The sequence below is a fragment of the Mesoplodon bidens genome (assembly GCF_964165515.1).
Source record: "Mesoplodon bidens genome assembly, chromosome: X".
In the NCBI taxonomy this organism is placed as follows: domain Eukaryota; kingdom Metazoa; phylum Chordata; class Mammalia; order Artiodactyla; family Ziphiidae; genus Mesoplodon; species Mesoplodon bidens.
The window spans coordinates 32,664,233-32,685,422 of NC_138163.1; the positions used below are offsets into that span (position 1 = coordinate 32,664,233).

General features: G+C 43.8%; 1 protein-coding gene across 1 annotated transcript; it reads left to right on the forward strand.

Annotated features, from left to right (window-relative positions):
* The first annotated feature begins 17,661 nt into the window (after positions 1–17,661).
* Positions 17,662–19,798, forward strand: LOC308609175 (telomeric repeat-binding factor 2-interacting protein 1-like). Its single transcript, XM_081222727.1, has one exon. It carries the CDS (start codon positions 17,758–17,760, stop codon positions 18,952–18,954), a length of 1,197 nt encoding a protein of 398 aa, XP_081078853.1. The 5' UTR covers positions 17,662–17,757; the 3' UTR covers positions 18,955–19,798.
* The last annotated feature ends 1,392 nt before the right edge of the window (positions 19,799–21,190 follow it).

The window sequence follows — 21,190 nt, forward strand, 5'->3', positions numbered from 1 at the left end:
AAGTGAGAGAGAGGCATGGACATATATACACTACCAAATATAAAACAGATAGCTAGTGGGAAGCAGCCACATAGCACAGGGAAATCAGCTGGGTGCTTTGTGACCACCTGGAGGGGTGGGATAGGGAGGGTGGGAGGGAGACGCAAAAGGGAGGAGATATATGTATACGTATAGCTGATTCACTTTGTTATAAAGCAGAAACTAACAAACCGTTGTAACACAATTATACTTCAATAAAGATGTTAAAAGAAAAAAGCACCTGAAAGAAAATGACTGGTTCCACTAATCATGTCATTAATGGTATTAATCACTGTTACATTCCTAGCCATGTTTATCACTGCTTCTGGGAAAGCAGCTATATGGCCACTAGGCAGTAAGGTATCCTTCAATATATCATAGCATAGTTTGGCATCCCAAAGCATATCATATGATCATCATGAAACTTAGGTACTTAAAATATTAGGTATTCAAAACATAAATCTTATCCACGTGAATGTACATAATTACACATAAACCAATGATTTCCAGGAGTGATGTGTTCTGTGCAGTTTAAAGCCACAGCTATAAATATCAAAAGTTACCAGAAAATAATAACAATAAATGAACACAAATATTCTAATATATATAGTTCCCTTTACTCAGTGAACCTTATGCATGTTTGCATTTTTTTTTTTTTTTTCCGTATGTGGGCCTCTCACTGTTGCGGCCTCTCCCGTTGCGGAGCACAGGCTCCGGACGCACAGGCTCAACAGCCATGGCTCACGGGCCCAGCCGCTCCGCGGCATGCAGGATCTTCCCGGACCGGGGCACGAACCCGTGTCCCCTGCATCAGAAGGCGGACTCTCAACCACTGCGCCACCAGGGAAGCCCTGCATTTATTTTTTTAAAGGTAAAAAATAAAAGTAGTTCTACAGCGTCATGTGTTGTCTCTCATGCTATAGAGAATAAACACATTTTCAAATATTCCTTCAATCACTTTCTCATCATTATTATTAGGCACTATTAGTTTTATTTTGCCCTTTTATCATCTCACAGAGTATTACAAGTGCAAACAACAGGGATCAAAAGAAAACGAATGTTACGTGCATCTGTTAAATGTCACAGCAGATAAAGTCATTCGTTTATTTGGTCACCTTTTCTCTGGCCAGGAGAAGCTATGTCTTTAAGCTTCAGAGAAATATTGGCCTCTCATATGAGATCACATACACAAACACACACACACACACAACTATGAATTATTTTAATTAAACATAAAGAATTCAGTGTGTAAAACCAAATTGCAGGCAGAAGAAAAGGTGATTACTCCTATCTAATAATGGATACTATATCTTTCTTTTAAAAGTGAGGAATAGGGCTTCCCTGGTGGCGCAGTGGTTGGGAGTCTGCCTGCCGATGCAGGGGACACAGGTTCGAGCCCTGGTCTGGGAGGATCCCACATGCCGCGGAGTGGCTAGGCCCATGAGCCACAACTACTGAGCCTGCGCGTCTGGAGCCTGTGCTCCGCAACGAGAGGCCGCGATAGTGAGAGGCCCGCGCACCGCGATGAAGAGTGGCCCCCGCTTGCCACAACTAGAGAAAGCCCTCGCACAGAAACGAAGACCCAACACCGCCAAAAATAAATAAATTAATTAATAAACTCCTACCCCCAACATCTAAAAAATAAAAAAATAAAAATAAATAAATAAATAAAAGTGAGGAATATAACAAAGAGCCATGTTGTGAATATATTTTTCCAAAAGACAATATGTTTTTCTTTTCATATTATCTTAGCTCAAAGCAGTTTTATAAAGCACTCAATTTTTCCTAGGGACAGAATGTAATTATATGTGAATTATTCTTTGCTAGTGTTTTAGCTGGTCATGTGACCCATTATTATGAGGAAATCAAATCAATATGTTCACTTTGCTTCTCTTATAAAGGCAAAAGTATGCCCAATTTGAATCACTGCCACGTTGTCATTTTTTTCAGAGAAACCTCAGAGCAGAATTCTTCACCTTCAGTGTTACAACAAATCTTCTTACTTATAACAAATCAGGGGAAAAGTGGCTTTTTTTCAGTTAGGACTTTCTTCTACATGTCTAAATATGGAACTATCCAGAGGTATGACAAATTCCATAAAAAAACAGCTGAAGGGGGCTTCCCTGGTGGCGCAGTGGTTGAGAGTCCGCCTGCCGATGCAGGGAACATGGGTTCATGCCCCAGTCCGGGAAGATCCCATGTGCCGCGGAGCGGCTGGGCCCGTGAGCCATGGCCGCTGAGCCTGTGCATCCAGAGCCTGTGTTCCGCAACGAGAGAGGCCACAACAGTGAGAGGCCCACGTACTGCAAAAAACAAAAAAACAAAGAAACAAAAAAAAACAGCTGAAGGTGTTAGATACATATAAGACCTTTGTGTGTGTGGTTTTAAAGAATCAGTTTATTTCAAAGTTCTGTTGCTACGTATCTCTCATAAGAGGTTAAGAGAGGTTTCTGTGTTTTCATAATAAATTTTTAATTTATTCTAAGTCCTTAATTTTTCCAGTGAAACCTATGACCCACTTATTCTGCAATGAAAAACAGTGTTGGGGTGTATGGTTCATGAATGCAGAATATGACCTGTATTCAACAAAAAGTAAGCTAAGAACCCAATGCACATATCAAAATAAGTTCAGGGTGTTCATAAATGTGGAGAGTTTTATCTTCTAATTTTTCAAATAGTTTCATAAAATTTTAATTTTGATTATATATATAAACCATGCTCATTGTAAAACTTGAAAAGAACAACATTTTAAAGGCCTTGAAATCCTTCCACCAGAGATGACAACATTTAATATTTCATTCTCTTCATATTTCTATATATCCACATGCATACATATTTTCAAGAAAGTACAGCAGATGAGAAAGAAAACTAAACAAAGAACAGTGAGCCAGCTGGAAGTTCACATGATTTTAAACATGAAGAAAATACTGTGAGTTCTGTATCAGTACTTGTAGTAGGCAGCTTCTAACATAGTCCCATGATCGCTGTCTCCCCAAGTTCACAATCTTATGTAATCCCCTCCCCTCCACTGTGGGCTGGACCTAATAACTGGCTTCCAACAAATGGAATACACCAAAAGTGATGAGATATCTCTTGTGTAACTACGTTACAAAACACTGTGAATTCCATCTTTTCAGTTCTCTCTCTTGCTTGCTTTCTTGCTCTCTTGCTCTCTCTTGCTCTCTCTTGTTTTTGCTCTTTTTGAGTGGTTGCTCTGATGAATCAAGCTGGAGAGGTCCACATCGCAAGGAACTAAGGATGGCCTCCAGCCAACCACCAGCAAGGAACTGGGGCCCTCACTCCAATAACCCCTGAAGAACTGAATCCTGCTGCATTAGTTTCCTACTGCTGCTATAAAAAATTATCACAAACTTAGCAGTTTAAGACAACTCAACTTTATTATCTTACAGTTCTGGAAATCAGAAGTTTGAATTGAATCTCACTGGGCTAAACTCAAGGCATCAGCAGTGCTGCATTCCTTTCTGGAGGTTCTAGAGAAGAATCCATTTCCTTGCCTATTCCAGTTTCTAGAGGCTAATTGAAATCAAGCAGAACCCTGTGGGGCCCTCCCAAGTACAAAAGCCTTTCCTGTCCCCCGTTTCTTGTTTGTAGGAAAAAGGTTTCAGCCTCTTAGACCTCCCCTGTGTTCCAAAGGGCAGATTCAAACAGTTAACTAATTAGAGGAGTGAGGGAATGCAGAAATAAAGTCAAAAAATGATAATGCAGACGATGTGGCAGGGTCCTGGTTCCTCCTCAAGGGCTATACATAACAATCTGATACATATCTCTGAGTTCTTCTACAGGAACTAAGCCCCCCATCCGGGTGGAGGATGGCAACTTCAGGCTGAGCACAAGCACATGGACCCCAGACTGGTTGGAACCAGAAGGCTGATGATAGATATTCCTGGAACATCACCCTGTTACCTCCCCACCAAGCAATGAGAGGAAGGTCACACACCCTGCAGCCCTCCTCCCAAATTTTGCCTATAAAAACTCTTCCCTGAAAACCATTGGGGAGTTCAGGTCTTTTGAGCATGAGCCACCCATTCTCATTCCTTGGTCCTGCAATAAACCTTGCTCTGCTCCAAACTCCTACGTTTTGGTTTGTTTGGCCTCACTGTGCATAGGGCACATGAACTTGGCTTTGACAACATGACCACATTTTTTGACTCACACCCCACCCTTTTCTATCTTCAAAGCCATGCAGCAATGAATGGACAGCTCTATCTCACTGTATCACTCTCACACTGATTTCTCTTCTGTCTCCCACTTCTACCTTTAATGCCCCTTGTGATTACACTGGGCTCACCCAGATAACCCAGGATGATCTCCCTATTTTAAGGTCAGCTGATTAACAACCTTAATTTCTATCTGCAACTTTAATTCCCCTTTGTCATGTAACATAACATATTCACATGTTCCAGGGATTAGGACATAGGCTTCTTTAGGGAACCATTATTCTGCTTACCACAACTGCCAATAACCAAGTAAGTGAGCTTGGAAGTGAATCCTTCCACAGTGGAGCCTTCACATGAGCCTCTAACCCTGGCTGACACTTTGACTGCAGCCTCGTAAGAGACCCTGAAGCAGAGGACCCAGCTAAACCATATCCAGATTCCTGACCCATATAAACTGTTAGATAATAAATGTATATTGCTTTAAACTGTGAAATTCTGGGTAATTTATTACACAGCAACAACTAATACAGTACTTTAAATTATTGTTTTTATTTGCACATTTTCCCTTGATTTTATTTTGGCATCCTTTTAATTAAAAATAAATGTACTCCACTGATTTCAAGTTGTGGAAATTAGGAGTTACATTTAAGTTCAATAGCTAAAATGATCAATTATGACAGTGTTTGTAATGAAAAGCTCCAATTTGCAACACTCACACAGTAATTCTATTACATCAACAATACAAATCACTCTTCTTTTAGCAACAGACTGATCCTCAAAATATGATTATAGTATAGAAAGATGATCAGTCAGAAGAAAAGGCATGGTGGCCCAGCTACACCACAATGCTTGTAATTATAAAGAAATTGTGGTACATTCAACTGAAATTTTAGCTGCTTAAATCAAATTAATGTGTTGCTAGTTAAATTTTTTCTTCTTCAGAAATTAAGAATGCTTTTTTCTTCTTTGTAAAACAAGGAACACCAAGAGACAATATTGCTTTAAAAAGTGAAAAGTTGATTTATCTTTTAAAACTTTTGTTATATTCAATGGGTGATATCTATACCAATTGATCTGTAACTGATTCACTCAATTGGTTAAATCATGGAGATAATGAGTGAAGCTAATTGCCCTAGGTAGACTAGAGCTCAAGACTTTGTTTCTTTAGCACTATGTTCCCATCAGCCAAATGATCACTCTTTTAAAAAACCACTAGGAGGGACTTCCGTGGTGGCACAGTGGTTAAGAATCCGCCTGCCAGTGCAGGGGACACGGGTTCGAGCCCTGGTCCTGGAAGATCCCACATGCCACAGGGAACAACTAAGCCCGTGTGCCACAACTACTGAGGCTGCGCTGTAGAGCCTGCGAGCCACAACTACTGAAGCCCACGTGCCTAGAGCCCGTGCTCTGCAACAAGAGAAGCCACTGCAATGAGAAGCCCGCACACAGCAACAAAGACCCAACACAGCCATAAATAAATAAATAAATAAATTTATGGGGAAAAAACAAAAACATTAGGAATATTAGTCGAAACTCTCTCATTAGTAAGAAAGTCTAAAATTGTACATTTCCATATGCTTGTATTTGGTAACTATTCAGAGAGATTACCTGTTTAATACTAATCAGTTAGGTTCTGTTGTTACTTCTGAGAAAAAAAAAATCATACAAATTATTTTATAAACTGAAGCCAGTATTGTTCTAAGTGCGTTTTCATATATTACTTCATTTAATCCCCATAACATCCTTATTCAGTAGGTATTATTATTCCCATTTTATAGATGGGAAAACTGAGGCACAGAAGTGATAAGGAACTGGCTTAATATCACACAGCTAACAATTGGCAGTGCTGAGATTCAAATCTACTTTACTCACTATACTAGAAAAGAGTTCTAAGAGCTTTGAGAGTTTTAATTGTTCTTAAATTCAGATGTCTAAGTAGAAAAAACCCTATTTAGGATTCTCACGGGTTGAATTGTGTCCCCTAAAAATTTAAAAGATGAAGCAGTACTAAACTCCAGTACCTCAAAATGTGACCTTACTTGGAAACAGGGTCACTGCAGATGTAATTAAAGATGAGGTCATTAGGGTGGGCCCTAATCCAATACGATTGGTATCTTTATAAAAAGCGGAAATATGGACACAGAGACAGAGACACACATAGAGAGAAGATGATTTGAAGAGGAACTGGTAGAAGATGGCCATCTATAAGCTAAGGAGAGAGGTCTGGAACAGATCCTTCCTGCACACCCCTCATAGCCCAACTCTGCTAACACCTTGATTTTGAACTTGCAGCCTCCAGAACCGTAAGAAACCAAGCTGCTTTTTGAAGACCACACCGAAACAAAAGATATGAGCTGTGAGATGTTTAAAAAGCTCTGCTGAATCGTGCCTCTTTCTACAAGTTCAGGAAAACTAATTTCATTTAAAAATGAGCAACAGGGCTTCCCTGGTGGCGCAGTGGTTGAGAGTCCGCCTGCCGATGCAGGGGACACGGGTTCGTGCCCCGGTCTGGGAGGATCCCACATGCCGCGGAGCGGTTGGGCCCGTGAGCCATGGCCGTTGGGCCTGCGTGTCCGGAGCCTGTGCTCCGCAACGGGAGAGGCCACAACAGTGAGAGGCCCGCATACAGCAAAAAAAAAAAAAAAAAAATGAGCAACAGAAAATGACAGAAGTAAAATCCCAAACAAAGTTATTATAAAAGAGAATACAGGGGCTTCCCTGGTGGCGCAGTGGTTGGGAGTCCGCCTGCCGATGCAGGGGACATGGGTTCGTGCCCCGGTCCGGGAAGATCCCACATGCCTCAGAGCGGCAGGGCCCGTGAGCCATGACCACTGAGCCTGCGCGTCCGGAGCCTGTGCTCCGCAACGGGAGAGGCCACAGCAGTGAGAGGCCCGCGTACCACAAAAAAAAAAAAAAAAAAAAAAAAAAGAGAATACAGAGCAGAATGACATCTCTCCTCTCAATGTGCGTTTGTCCTGGAAGGGAGCCTGGGATGCAGTTTTGAGAGTTCATAACGCCTAGGTGATCCAACCCCATCAACCTTACCACATACCGCTTGCACCCATTCTAGTTCCACTTGCTTTTCTCAAATTGGTCCACTGGGTTCTCTAGTAAATACTTGTAGAGTACTTTGGTTCGCAGAGTATTTTAGGGTTTTCCTATTTTCTGGTCTGTGAGATGATCCATTGTTTCCCTGTGCTCCTTCCCTCACAGACTGCTCGGGTCGTGTAGCTGTCATTTGTCCCCAGCCTCTTATACTTAAGGCTTATGAGAATATCTTATCACATACATTTTTGCAGATGCTGTTCATGGATTAATATTAAAATGTTAATATTAATATATCACATGCACAGTTTACTCACCCATTCTGGTGTCAGCAGTCCCGGTCCCGCCTCTGCTCAGCCTCGGGGCCTGAGCCCGGTCCCCAACACCGGGCCACGGGCCCCTGCGAACAGGCGCCACACAGTGACTCTCAGTGGGGGAGTGTAGGGGGGATGAGGCATCGATGAGGATGGGGTTTGCTTGATAGGTGGTGCGAACCAGACTCCTTGTGAACGAGTCTGCGACCAGATGCCTCTAGCCTCCGCCACACCCCGCTATTTCTCACCCTAGGGCTGTCCTGCCAGCCCCGGTAGAAACCCCGAGATCCCGCGAGATCCCTGGAGATCCCGCGATATCCCGCGAGATTTGGCTTCCTCTGGGGAGTGTAGTAATGGTGGCCACACTTTGAGCCTAATTCTGCCATCCTGTGAGCCCCGCCTTGCAGTCAGCGTGCCCCAGCCCATTCTCTCCCTGCCCCTCCATCCGTACCCACGTTTACACCTCCACACACACCTGAAGCCACAAAGTATACCCTGCGCGCTCCAACTGAACTCTGTTTTTACCTTCCCGGCAAACCCCACACTCCACCCACCCGGACCAGGCCCTGGTCCTCGCCCCGGCCTGCAGGCGTCCCCTATGCTGTTTAAAAGGGAACATTTACGGATGGAGGGGCTTGGGTAAATGGGCCCGTTTCCCCATTGCAGGGTGCTGGCAGTTGGGCTGGGTTCTAGAGAGCAGTGCCCTGAGTCTGTTCTTCAGGGGAGAGGCTCCAGGTAGAGGCAGCGATGGTCTCCTGGGACGAATTCTAGACACCTAACTACTGCTGGGAGGAACAACTGGCCCCAACGATGTGCAGTGGAACCGGTGTGTTCGGGTTGCTTTGGCCTTGGACCTTGGGGCCCCATGGTTCCTGGCCAGAGGCCCACGTCACTGCCCCAGCAGAGACTTGCGCCCCTTGCATGTGCAGTTCATTCCCCCGTTCTGGCCTCCGGCAGTCCTGCCCCTACACAGCCTCGGAGCCAGAGCCCTGTCCCGGAGACCTGGCCACAGGCCCTGAGCGGAGGCGGTGCTGCACTGTGACTCTTGAGTAGGAGGGAAGGCACTGAGGAGGATTGGGGTTTGCTTAATAGGTGGCATGAGCCACACTCCTTACGAAGGAGTCTGGGACAAGGGGCCTCCAACACTGGGGCACCCAGGTGTAAAAGAAAAAAAAATTAATTAAAATAAGGCTATAGGTATAAAGTTTCAACTATGCAAGATGAAAATGTTCTAGAGACCTGCTGTACAACATTGTGTTTATAGTTAACAGTGTAGTTAAATTTTACAGTTAAAATTTTGTGAAGAGGGTAGATCTCATGTTGGTTTTTTATCACAATAAAAAAAGGCCATATGTACAACTGCATGTAAAGGATGTTTTTAAAAAATCTATCATTCCAGTCTGTGTGTGTATGTGTACAGATATGGAATTAAACACATAAAAATATAAACAGTGGTACCTCTAGTGGTGAGATTCTGGTTGAACCTTTTTTTTTTTTTCTTTTTTTCTGTTTTCTAATTTTTCTGAAGTGAAATTAAGCTATGTTTATAGCTTTTTAAAAATATAGCTCTATTTATAACCAAAGACCTACCCAGGAAATTGATTTCTTTTGTTTCAGATCTCCTTGGTTCTCTCTTATATTTCTGAAATCAAAGAGGACTGCCCCATAAGGAGACAGAACTCCTGTCCAGGATCAGACATCTCCATTTGAAGCATGGTTGCATCCCAGGAATCATTTTTTACCACTTTCATCATTCCAGTCCCTTGGTTTTTACAAGGTATAATTCTCTCATCCCTAAGGGATCTTAAGAAATGCTGAGCCCTTTGTTCCTGTCCATTCTGCCACTGAAGCTGCCGCCACCTCTTGTCTACCACAGGGACTTTTTTCCGTAACCCACACCTGCCAATATGCTATGCTAGCAGCAGATGCTCTCACAGGAAGTACTCTTATTTGAGGTGCTTCTGATTCTGCTTTTGTTAGTGGGAGTGGAAGAGGTTAAATGATAGATGGTATACTAATTGTGGAAATGGAAATGGGCGTTTGAAGGCACTGCTTCTGTGTAGGGTCCAGTAGCAGGTATGAGTGATAGAATGGGTGAGGAGGTGGAGTGGAAGAGAATATTGCTATGATCCTTCACTTTCTCCACACAGAATTTTTCTTCTCTTGCTCTGAAGCTCCCACAGGATTTAAAAGGCCTCTTCCCACCTCCCCTGTGCTCTCCTGCTCAGAGAAATACCCATATCCCTCCTCCAGCATCACCACCTTCATAAGTGCCTGTAAGGGAGGAGTACCAGGCCCACCCCTGCCATCAATAATGGCATTAGCCGCTGCCAGCCCTGATTCTTTCCTCCTTTGCTCCACCACCATTTATACTCTTCCTCTATTGCACCAGCACTGAATTTAGATACAGCAGGAAAAATACCAGCACATGCCCATCTTTCCAAGTGTACAGTGGACATTAGGATCTACAAAATATCATAGTATCTCCTCTCCTCCCCCTCTAATAGTTTCACGTTTATTCCCCCGACAGCCCTCTTCTTTTCCTTTACTCCTATCCCAAGTAACCAAGGCTGTTAACGATTAGTCATCTCTGAAAGAAGAGAGTTCTGGTACGACAGGGTCATTTTTATCATCCACCCCCTCATCTCACCATACCCATTCCAAAGGTGTTCAGATCTTGGCCCCCCTTATCCCAGGGGAGGTTTATGCTGCCAGCCTGTATTTGGTTTTCTATAATCCTGACCACTTGAATCGAATTAGGCTAAGAGAGACAGCAGTGACTTAGAGAACAGAAAGGAGGAGAATGCTGCTTATGACACTTAAGTACTTCTTACTCCGTGCCAGGACCCCAGGGAGAAAGCAGAGCCCCAGAGGGAAATGGCTGCATGGGGTATTTAGAGAGACTGGACCCTGGACATTAGGGCTTCCAGCACTGGAAGACACCTCCAACCCCCACTGGCTGTGGAGAAGCAGACATGCCCACCCTCAAGGGACCACGTGGACTTAGGGCAGTGAGAGTACCAGGGACAGTAACAATGGATTGAAAGCCCCATAGAAGGCCCTCCCCCTCCCATTCTTGGGTAATTCACAGGAAGAGGAGAGGACCTTCAATAGTGAATGAAATTGAACTTTCCATCACCTCAGTGGGATAGACGGAAGATGCAGATTTAAACTGCCGCTTCTGAGCAAACCTGCCACGAGGTACACACTACACAGAAGACACAGCAAGTAAGTGCACACTCTTTATTACTAGTTAGAATCAGAAAACCTCTGACAAAGGTTGAGTTTGGTGAGCTGGAATCTCCTGGGGGAACTCGAGGACACCTTTTGCTCAGACTGGAGGCTGATCTGACTTCCCACCCCCTGGGCTCCACTTGCCTCTGAGAAGCTGGCAGAGAACACACCAAGTGGAAGAGAAGGGCCCAGGAGCATTCTCAAGAGTGCTTGTCCCAGTCTAGTTCTATTTTTAATCCAATTAGTCCTCCCAAGAGAAGCGCCATCCATAGCACGATGTCTGTCCTTGGAATCCATTTTGTTCCTCATCCACTGACCAGAAAGGGGCTTGGGATGGTGGCTGCCTGAAGCTGAGGGCTCAAACACTCCCCCAAGCACTGTCCTTCTTTAAGACAGTCGCCCAGTGGTCTTTCAGGCAACCAGGAAACTAGCTGTCCCTCTCAAGGGAGGAAATCAGGAGAGTATCAGAAAAGTCCTGCCTGCAATTTTGTTAGGCCACTTTTCCACTCTTTGCCACTACTCATTTGTCTCACATGGGACCAGTGAGATGAGCAGTTCGGCAATCAAGTCCTTCCATTAAAGTCTCTTTGAGGTTGCTCCCAGAACTGCAAAAATATCTGGATGTTATATCAATTAGGTTTACCTGAAGGTTACAATACATGCAAGATAAATAAGTCACCTCTGATCTGTAATGTATCTCAAATTATGCTCTCTCCTGTCATCTAACCAAACTCACCAAAGAGAGTTATGTGCGCACTAGATAATTCCACATAATTCTAGCTCCTATCACACACTAGGCATTCAATAACCATTTAATTACTTAAATGAAATCCAACAAATTTGCCAACATCTATAGTATTTAACACTGCAACCCCCCCCCAACACTTCTGAATTAATTCCATGTCCCAAGAGAAATGCTAACAAAATTATTTTGCCCCCCTTTTCCCCCTAATAAGTGCCAAAGCATCTCTTCTTCCCCGACTTCTCACTCTTCTTGGCTTCAGCCAGTGGGGGGGGGATGGGGGTCTCACTGAGGTGTGGGTCAGTCAGAAACGAAGAGTTATTTCTTTAGACTCTTGGGAGATCTTCTAATGGAATAGGTTCAGATTCTTCAGCAACAAGCAAATTCCGTGGGGCTCAGACACACAAAAATAGGCCCTCACTTATAAAACTTAAAAACAAGAAGAAAACATGAACACTGCAGTAGGTTACAAAGGAACAATAGCATTTTCAAGGAAAAGCAGTGCTCCTAAAATTCAATACAGCTTTTAACTCTAAAAACACATGGCTGTTCCAGACAAAGACATGGTATTTTCAGGAAAAGAAGGTTAATAAAACAGACATGAGTGAAAAAGAAAATAAATTCTTCATGACTTCAGCATCTCCAGGGTGTCAACGAATCACCATCAGCCATCCAGAATCCAGCCCCTGCAAACTAGGAAATTAGGAGAAATCCCTTATTTTAAAAGTGTGATACTCAAATTAGTCTTTGTTAAAATAAATGTACAAAATAAGAACATAAATGTGTGTGTGTATATATATTTGTGTGTGTACTCAGATGATAAAAATTGCTTAATTTGGGTAATGGGATAATGAATTATTTCATTTAATTTTCTATATCATGATTTTGGTTTTCAAATTTTCTGTGAAGTAAATGAACTACTTTTTGATCAAAAGAAGAGGGGTTGTTAGGAAATTGGTTTTTCTTTGGAGTGTTTCCATTCTTACTTACCTTCCTGAAATTAGTGGGTTTGTCCTGGGTCCGGGCCTTCACTCTCAACCGCCATGGAGAGTTTCTTGCATTTATAGCATGCCTTGCGCCAATAAAAATTCATCGCTTTACACCACAAGCACTCCCAATTCTTAGGACTGAAGCAGGAGGCAGGCTTCCCCCGATGCTTGGAATCTGAGGCGTTTTTCCCTTTGGGTTGCTTGGTCTTCTTTTCCTGAGGCTGCTGTTTCTTTGGGCTTTTTCTCACATCACGGCTTGTGCTGCCTTCCGGGGGAGATGTCCCCTGGGAATTCTCTGGACCTTCTTCCTTCTTGTGGCTCTTGCTCTTCCTCCAGGGATACTTTTGCTGGAGCAGCACTGGACGTTCGTTCCGGCTGTGGCTCCTGCTGTCTCCCAGGGGGGCTGTCTCCTGGGGACCCACAGGATCTTTCTCTTGTCTGTGGCTTCCGCTGTCCTCCAGGGAATATTTCCCCTGGAGGGTCTCAGAATATATCTCCTGGCCACAGCAATTCTGGTCATACAGTAGGGCCATCTCTTCCTGGGCCCCCACTGCAGCCCACAGGCCAGGTGGGTAGGTTTCTGGAGTAGAGTTCTGGGGTGTGCCTGCTGCTACTGTTGCTGCCCCGGCGGCTTCTCCTTCCATAACTGCTGAGGATGGTAAAGATGCAGCGTACGGGAATCCCGTTGAGTATGGCACATGGAATAGGAATGGCTGTGGCACCAGCGATGGCACAGGAGGTTGCATGACCTGGGCCCAGGGGCTCTGGGATCCCGGTTCACAAACCACAGCTGCTGTGGCTGCCATCTGGCCCTCTGACTGAGGCATGCCCTGTGCCCCCGTAGCTACCATCTTACCCTGCTTCCCTGTAACCATGGTCAATGCTGTGGCCCCAAGCTGCTCAGGTCGAGACCAAGGCACCATTTCATGGGCCAATGGGGCTACATGGACCGATCTCCCGAGCTGCAACAGCTGCTGAGACAACATATCTCGCTCATCCAACGTCTGCTGCAAGGTGTCCTGCGTGCATCGTAGCTGAAATGCTGCCTCCTCGCGCTCCTCACGCAGGCGCCTCACCTCAGCAGAGAGGACCCAGGAAGCCGCCTCGCATTCCTCTAGCTTCTGCTGGAGCCGCTGAACCAAGCGCTCCTGCTGCTCCCGCTGCCTCGCGCCCACACGCACGCTCAAGGCCAGCGCGCTCCAGGCATAGGCCTTCTTGATGGCGCACGGTACCTGCGGGTCAGTGACGACGATGCGCAGCTGATCTTCTACCTCATTCCAGGGCCGCGAGCAAAAGGCCATGTAGAAATCCGGGCCGCCCCCGTTCATGAGGACTTCATTGTTGATGAAGCTGATCACCTCGTTGTGGCGGAACCCACTGGTATGGTCCCCAAAGTCCACAGCCATGGCCGCTGCGGCCTAGTCAACCAACTGCCTCACGGGAGATGCCGCCTGCCGCCGCTGGTAAAGCCCCTCACCTCCCGGCTCAGTCCTCCTTCAGTTCTAGCCCAGTCCTGGCCTCCTCCTCGGCCTCTTTCCTCTGTCACGGTCCGGCTTTCCTCACAGAAAGCAAAGCAGAGCCCCTCACTGCGCCAACCCCAAAATGGCAGACGCAAGCACCACGCAGCGCAGGCACCACGCATCACAGGCCAGCTCCGAGTCACCCCCGCAAGGCCTGCTGGGACTAACCTCGTTGCCAGAGATCCCCTTCCGGGTGAGCAGGCCGGAAGCTGCACTGCGTGCCGCAGTGAACCCAGACGTGGCAGAGGGGAGGGGGGAGTTGGAGCAGGAAGCGGGGGGCAGGCGCACAGTGGCAGCTGGCGTAACGGATCCCTTGGAGATGCTAATAGTTGCCAATCCCACACCTAGGGCCTGCAACCACACACACACACACACACACACACACACACACACTCCTGTTCTAAAAGGAAGAATGAATCAATGGAGGTCAGAGAACTTCTGGGGGAGGGAGGGAATTGAGGTGGAGGAGACTGGGGCTGCAAGACCCCTAGTTTAGGGAGGTAAATAGGGTGCAAGCTTGGCATCTATCAAAACCCAGAAAAGGGGAGGGACAGTGTTGGGAGAGACTTGAGAGAGAAGGCTGCTTGTTCTACTGTAACAGGGAAGAACAAAATCTGACTCCATTTGGATCCATTTCTTTTACTTTGACCTTTGCTTTCCATTGTTTTTGTTCCGTCTCTAGCTATAGGCACACATAATGGCCTGCCTCAGGGAAACCTTCCCCTCTGCCTGAATGTTAAGGTAAAGTTCCTTTTATTTACAATAGCCAGGACATGGAAGCAACCTAAATGTCCATCAAAAAAGGAATAGATAAGGAAGGTATAGTACATATATACAATAGAATATTACTCAGCCATTAAAAGGAACGAAATTGGGTCATTTGTAGACACGTGGATGGACCTAGGGAGTGTCATACAGAGTGAAGTAAGTCAGAAAGAGAAAAACAAATATCATATATTAATGCAAATATGTGGAATCTAGAAAAATAGTATAGATGATCTTATTTGCAAAGCAGAAATAGAGACACAGAGGTAGAGAATAAATGTATGGATACCAAGGGGGAGAGGGGTAGTGGGAGGAATTGGGAGATGGGGACTGACACATATACACTATTGATACTATGTATAAAATAGACAACTGATGGGAACATATTTTATAGCCCAGGAAACTCTACTTAATGCACTGTAGTATACGAAATGGGAGGGATATCCAAAAGGGAGGGGATATATGTATATGTATGGCTGATTCATTTTGCTGTGCAGTAGAAGCTAACACAACACTGCAAAGCAACTATTTCCAATAAAAATTAATTAATAAAAAAAACACAAAGTGCCTTTGTTCAGCTCACAGGGAAACACCCTGACCCTGCCCACCTTTGAATGGCTGCAGAAAAGAAGAAATTAACACATCCCCTCCCTGAGGCTGATAAAAACTAGGAGATATTTTGCAAGACTTACGGCCTTTTTACTTTTAATTCCTCACCTCCTCCCCCTCTCTGTTCTATAAAAGAAACTAGCATCCAGACCCCGATAAGATGGTACTCTAGGACACTAGTCTGGCTTCTTCTCAGATGCCTGGCTTTCCTAATAAAGTCGCTATTCCTTGCCTCAACACCTCGTCTCCTGATTTATTGGCCTGTTGTGCAGCAAGCAGAGTGAGCTTGGACTCGGTAACAAATTTGGCTTAGCCATCCAGGAGCCTTACTGCTCATGGCTAGCCGGCCCGGGTCAGGGAATTTTGGGGCAAGGCCCTAGCAGCTGCTGGGACCATTTGTCCTGAGATATTTCCTTCAAAATTCCCTGAAGCGGCACCGGCTACCCCAGCACTTGGCAGTTGGAGCAAGGAATTGACGAACTTCTGTGAGTTGACGGACTCGACCTTTGCTGGATAAGTTGCTCTGGTGTGTATAACCAGGAACAAATTCCCCCCTCAATTTGTTTTGCATATAATTGGAATATAGAGAAAAAACAGAAAACATATTAAGAGGATATAATTATGAGGGTAAATGATTTTATATATAATAAGAATCATATCTTCTTAGGTCAGTAATAGAAAAATGAAAATAAAATGGAAAAATCTGGTATGACCCTGAAATATTAAAAAGCTGCATTCAGTGTGTTTACATATGTCTCTATGTAGATAACCAGATAACAGCTTTCCCTGAGAATAAAAACATTTTCATGCTTGGACCTGTTCAACTTACCAAGTATAGAATAAATATTATAAATAACTGCACTGTTTTGCTAGCTATATAAAAAAGCATTCAGGTGTAACAGGAGCAATTATCAATATTACCAGATCTAATTTCCAAATTGACACTAATCATTGTTGCATATTATGTGAAGGTAGAAGTGATTCCACTTAAACTAAAACTAAAGTTGTTCACTGATGATCTTTTCAATAGTTTCTTGCATATTTATATTATAAACAATAATAATGGTGTTAATAAAAAGTTTCTCTTCTGGGCTTTTTATATAGTAATAAATAATAGATAACTTTTTATTACTTACTATGTGCTAGATGCTGCGCATAGTTTGTGAGCTTTATTTCATGCAATCATCACCACAACCATGTGAGTTAAGTAACAGTATTACCTTCATTTTTTAAATAAGGAAATTGGGGCTTAAGAAAGCTAAATAATTTTTACAAGGACCCACCACTAGTATGTGGTGAAGCCAGAACTAATACCGTGATTGGTCTGAGTACAAAACCCATGCTCCTAACATTACACTCTACTGCCTTCAATGACACATTTCCCCAGAATGCTGAGACCCAAACTAATAAAGTCAACACATGATAGATGTGATTATACATGTGCAAAACTCATACTAAAAGAGAAAATGTCTTTCAATCCAGAAACAAAAACAACTCTTGCCTATAACCTATTAGGTAGCCTAAACATATTTTAACAATGAGTTGAATGAAGAGAAATGAACAATTTGAAACATAGGAAAGCAGGAATCAGAGGGTACAAATTGAAATTGGCATTAAAACCTGTACAGTGTAGAGGTTGTTCTAACCAATGGATGGTAACATTCTGGTCCTCTGGTCAGATCTGTCTCTATAGTGGAAACAGAGGCATCAGATCAGAGCATTCCATGACAAAATTCTATGAAAATCTTCCAACCTATTCCAGTTTTTCTCATTACATGTTCATCTATTGTTTCCTGATAATATTTGAACTTCCAGTTTAACTTACAAACACGGAGGGAACTCCCTCATCATCAACCTAAGTGTTGCAATCTGCTTGACAGTTATGCTTATAATTGTAAACAAATAAAGCAGCACTCTGATTTTAAACGTTGATCCCTTTTGAATTAAACTAATGTAATCTAGTCTTGTATAAATTGGTAATATTTGGGAACCTGATCAAATTGAGCATCTGATCTACAGAGCTGAGAAACATATCCTGGATGGAGTATCCCCACAAAGATATATCCATCCCAGGTGACAACTCTATGTCATGATTCATGCAGCCACAAGTTTCACCTACTTGACCTAAACTCATCAAGATAATCATTATAATATTAGGGAGAATCAGATATATAGTGCCATTTGTAATGTTTCTCATTGTCTGAAAGCCCTACAAATAATAGCATTTATAAAAAATAAAGGGGGGGCGGCGGCAGCGGCGTCTGGAGCGCCATCTCAGGCTCTGGGGCCCTGTTCGCCTGGCGCTGGCAAGACGGCACCTTCTTCTGGTGCTCGGCGTGAGCTATGGCTGAGGCGATGGATTTGGGCAAAGACCCCAATGGGCCAACCCATTCCTCGACTCTGTTCGTGAGGGAGGATGGCAGCTCCATGTCCTTCTACGTGCGTCCCAGCCCGGCGAAGCGCCGGCTCTCGTCGCTCATCCTGCACGGCGGCGGCACCTTGTGTCGCGTGCAGGAGCCCGGGGCCGTGCTGCTGGCTCAGCCCGGGGAGGCGGCGGCCGAGGCCTCGGGCGACTTCATCTCCACGCAGTACATCCTGGACTGCGTGGAGCGCAACGAGAGGCTCGAGCTGGAGGCCTACCGGTTGGGCCCGGCTCCAGGGACCGACCAGGCCGCAGAGACGAAGCCCGGGGCTCAGGCTGGGGGCGCCGCCGCCGCGGAGCCCGAGCTGCAGCCGCACGCGAGGCGGATCGTCTTCACGGACGCGGACGACGTGGCCATCTTGACCTACGTGAAGGAACATGCCCGCTCGCCCACCTCCGTCACCGGCAACGCCTTGTGGAAAGCGATGGAGAAGAGCTCGCTCACCCAGCACTCGTGGCAGTCCATGAAGGACCGCTACCTCAAGCGCCTGCGGGGCCAGGAGCATAAGTACCTGTTGGGGGAGTCCCCAGTGAGCCCCTCCTCCCAGAAACTCAAGCGGAAAGCTGGGCAAGACCCCGAGGATGCTGATAGCGGGGAACCACAGAATAAGAGAACTCCAGACTTGCCTGAAGAAGAATTTGAAAAGGAAGAGATCAAGGAGAATGAAGAAGCAGTCAGAAAGATGCTTGTAGAAGCCACCCGGGAGTTTGAGGAGATTGTGGTGGATGAGAGCCCTGATTTTGAAATACATATAACAATGTGTGATGATGATCCACCCACACCTGAGGAAGACTCAGAAACACAGCCTGATGAGGAAGAAGAAGAAGAAAAAGTTTCCGCACCAGAGGTGGGAGCTGCCATTAAGATCATCCGGCAGTTAATGGAAAAGTTTAACTTGGATCTGTCAACAGTTACACAGGCCTTCCTAAAAAATAGTGGTGAGCTGGAGGCTACTTCCTCCTTTTTAGAGTCTGGTCAGAGGGCTGATGGGTATCCCATTTGGTCCCGACAGGATGACTTAGATTTGCAAAAAGATGATGAGGGTACCCGAGATGCACTGGTCAAAAAATTTGGTGCTCAGAATGTAGCTCGGAGGATTGAATTCCGAAAGAAATAATTGGCAAGATAATGAAAAAAAAGGTTTGGCAGATAAGGCATTAAAAAAAATTTTTTGTGACTATTGAACTTCAGAGATTTTTACATTGGAACTGACACTCATCTTTTGACCAATGCTGTTGTTGCTCTGTGAGTCCTAGATTTTGTAGCCAAGCAAAGTTGGAGGATGAAAATAAAAGAAATTGGATATATTTAGAGCTGTTCCTGGCAGTAACAATGTGTTTGTAAAAGGAAAATCAAAAACAGAGAGGTTGGTTTACATAGTAATAACAGCTTTCTGGAATGGAATCCCTGCTGTATTGGTGAGAGGAGCTAGTGACAAAGTCAAAGGCGGAAAATTAGATGGGTCTTTTCAGAAAGCATAAATAAAGAGCCTCCTATCCTTTGGCAGAAGCTTCTCTAGATTATGATAGATTCCACATCAAGAATGGTAGATTCCAAATAAAGAATCTAGGAATGTGGAGAGATTTAATTACAAGGCCTTTGAACATGGACTGTCCCAAACCCTTGCATCCCCCAGTGAACTCTGATTTCTGGGCTGCTTTGAAAACCCCATATTCCTTTTGCCAACTTATATTTGGGGAGCCTGTTTGTTGGCTGTTCTTTTCTTCAAGTCTGTGTCAGTTAAGTCTCTAGCATGTGTTTCTTCACCTACCATCCAGTTTTGTTTAAAACACAAACAAAAATTTAGAGAGTCTTGGGAAAAGTCTTACTTGGTTACTAGTAATGTGTTTTTATTTATTGAGGATAGTTTTGTGCTAAGAATAGTGTTAGATTTAAAAATTAGAGGATTAATTCCTCTTTGTTGTGTTGATTTCATTATTGAAAATAAATAGAACTTTGTATTTGAGTCTCCAAAAAAAAAAAAAAAAAAAAAAATTTTTTTTTAAATAAAAAATGTTTGGCTACATGTTATAATAACTGCCAATATTCCACTAAATCAACACCCTCTCTGATGTTCTACTTCAAGAATTGACCTTCTATAACTAATGAGTATTAGCAATTAATTTTAGATGGCTGTAATAGAATACTATTGCTTTTGATCCACCAATTAGGTCATCATTGTTCATATTCTAGCAGCAAGCTTAGTGTGTTTTACTTCCCAGGAGAGTTATTTCCTACTCTACCCCTGTGGTCTTGCTTCTGTTGTTTTCCTCTCAATAGTCTTTGTCAGAAAGCTAAAAATATTGCATTACCCTTCTGAGATTGCATTCTAAATTGACAGGAAAATTAGGATGCAGTCATGTGTTCCTATCCCTGTGCTTATAGTATGTCAATAGGGTAAATAAACCCATGAGTTATCACCCATTTGGTATTAATCCAGACAACATTACAAATGGTCCTATGGGTGAGTGTTATGACAAAAACATAAGAAATGCCTTTATGTCTATGCATGTCAGTTTAATGAAGCTACTGCAAACAACCTTTATTTTATTAATAAATACCATGGATCTGCAACTCACAAAATTATCTAAAAAATGTAAGAGTTTTTTTCAATCTGTATCATGTCTTGGAAGTTAGAAATTCCAGGGCTCTTCTACCTGGTCTATGTAAAAGAAATGAAGGGAACATCCTTCTATTAATCCTAAATATTGCCCTCTTAGCTTCCTACTCAATCCTCAATTTCCTGGATTCTAGATTCTATACTCACTATCATAACTGATCTTGCAAAGCTTTTAATTGTAAGCTCCGAGGGAGATTTTTTTTAACCCTTACTTTTCTGGACCTCTCTACTGTATTTGGTAATGATAATCACTCTCTTTTCCTGAAATTCTTCATTCTTGACCCCCAGGCCCCCAAATTCCTCCAGTTAATTTAGTATATCTTCAACCATTTTTTTTTGTTTGCATTTGCTCAGTAAATATTGATGTTTCCCAGAGTCTGTATCATTCCTCTTATCTTCTCACTTTATACCTTTGCCCAGATGATCAAATTCATGCACAAGTTCTTAAATATTACCTATATATTCATAACTCCTACATATATATCTCTAACCTATATCGCTCCTTCAGGCTTAAGACTTGTACTAAATTACATACTAAATGTCTTACAGAACTTAATACCACAACTGAGCTCATCTCTAAATCTTATGTCACATCCTCTCCTCCCTCTGTAATTATTTGGTATCTATTGTCATCATCTATTCAATCACCAAAACTAGAAATTTTAAAGTCATTTAGACTCCTCCCTCTCCTTCCCTCCTCCTATATCCAATTGGTGGCTATATCCTCCTTAAT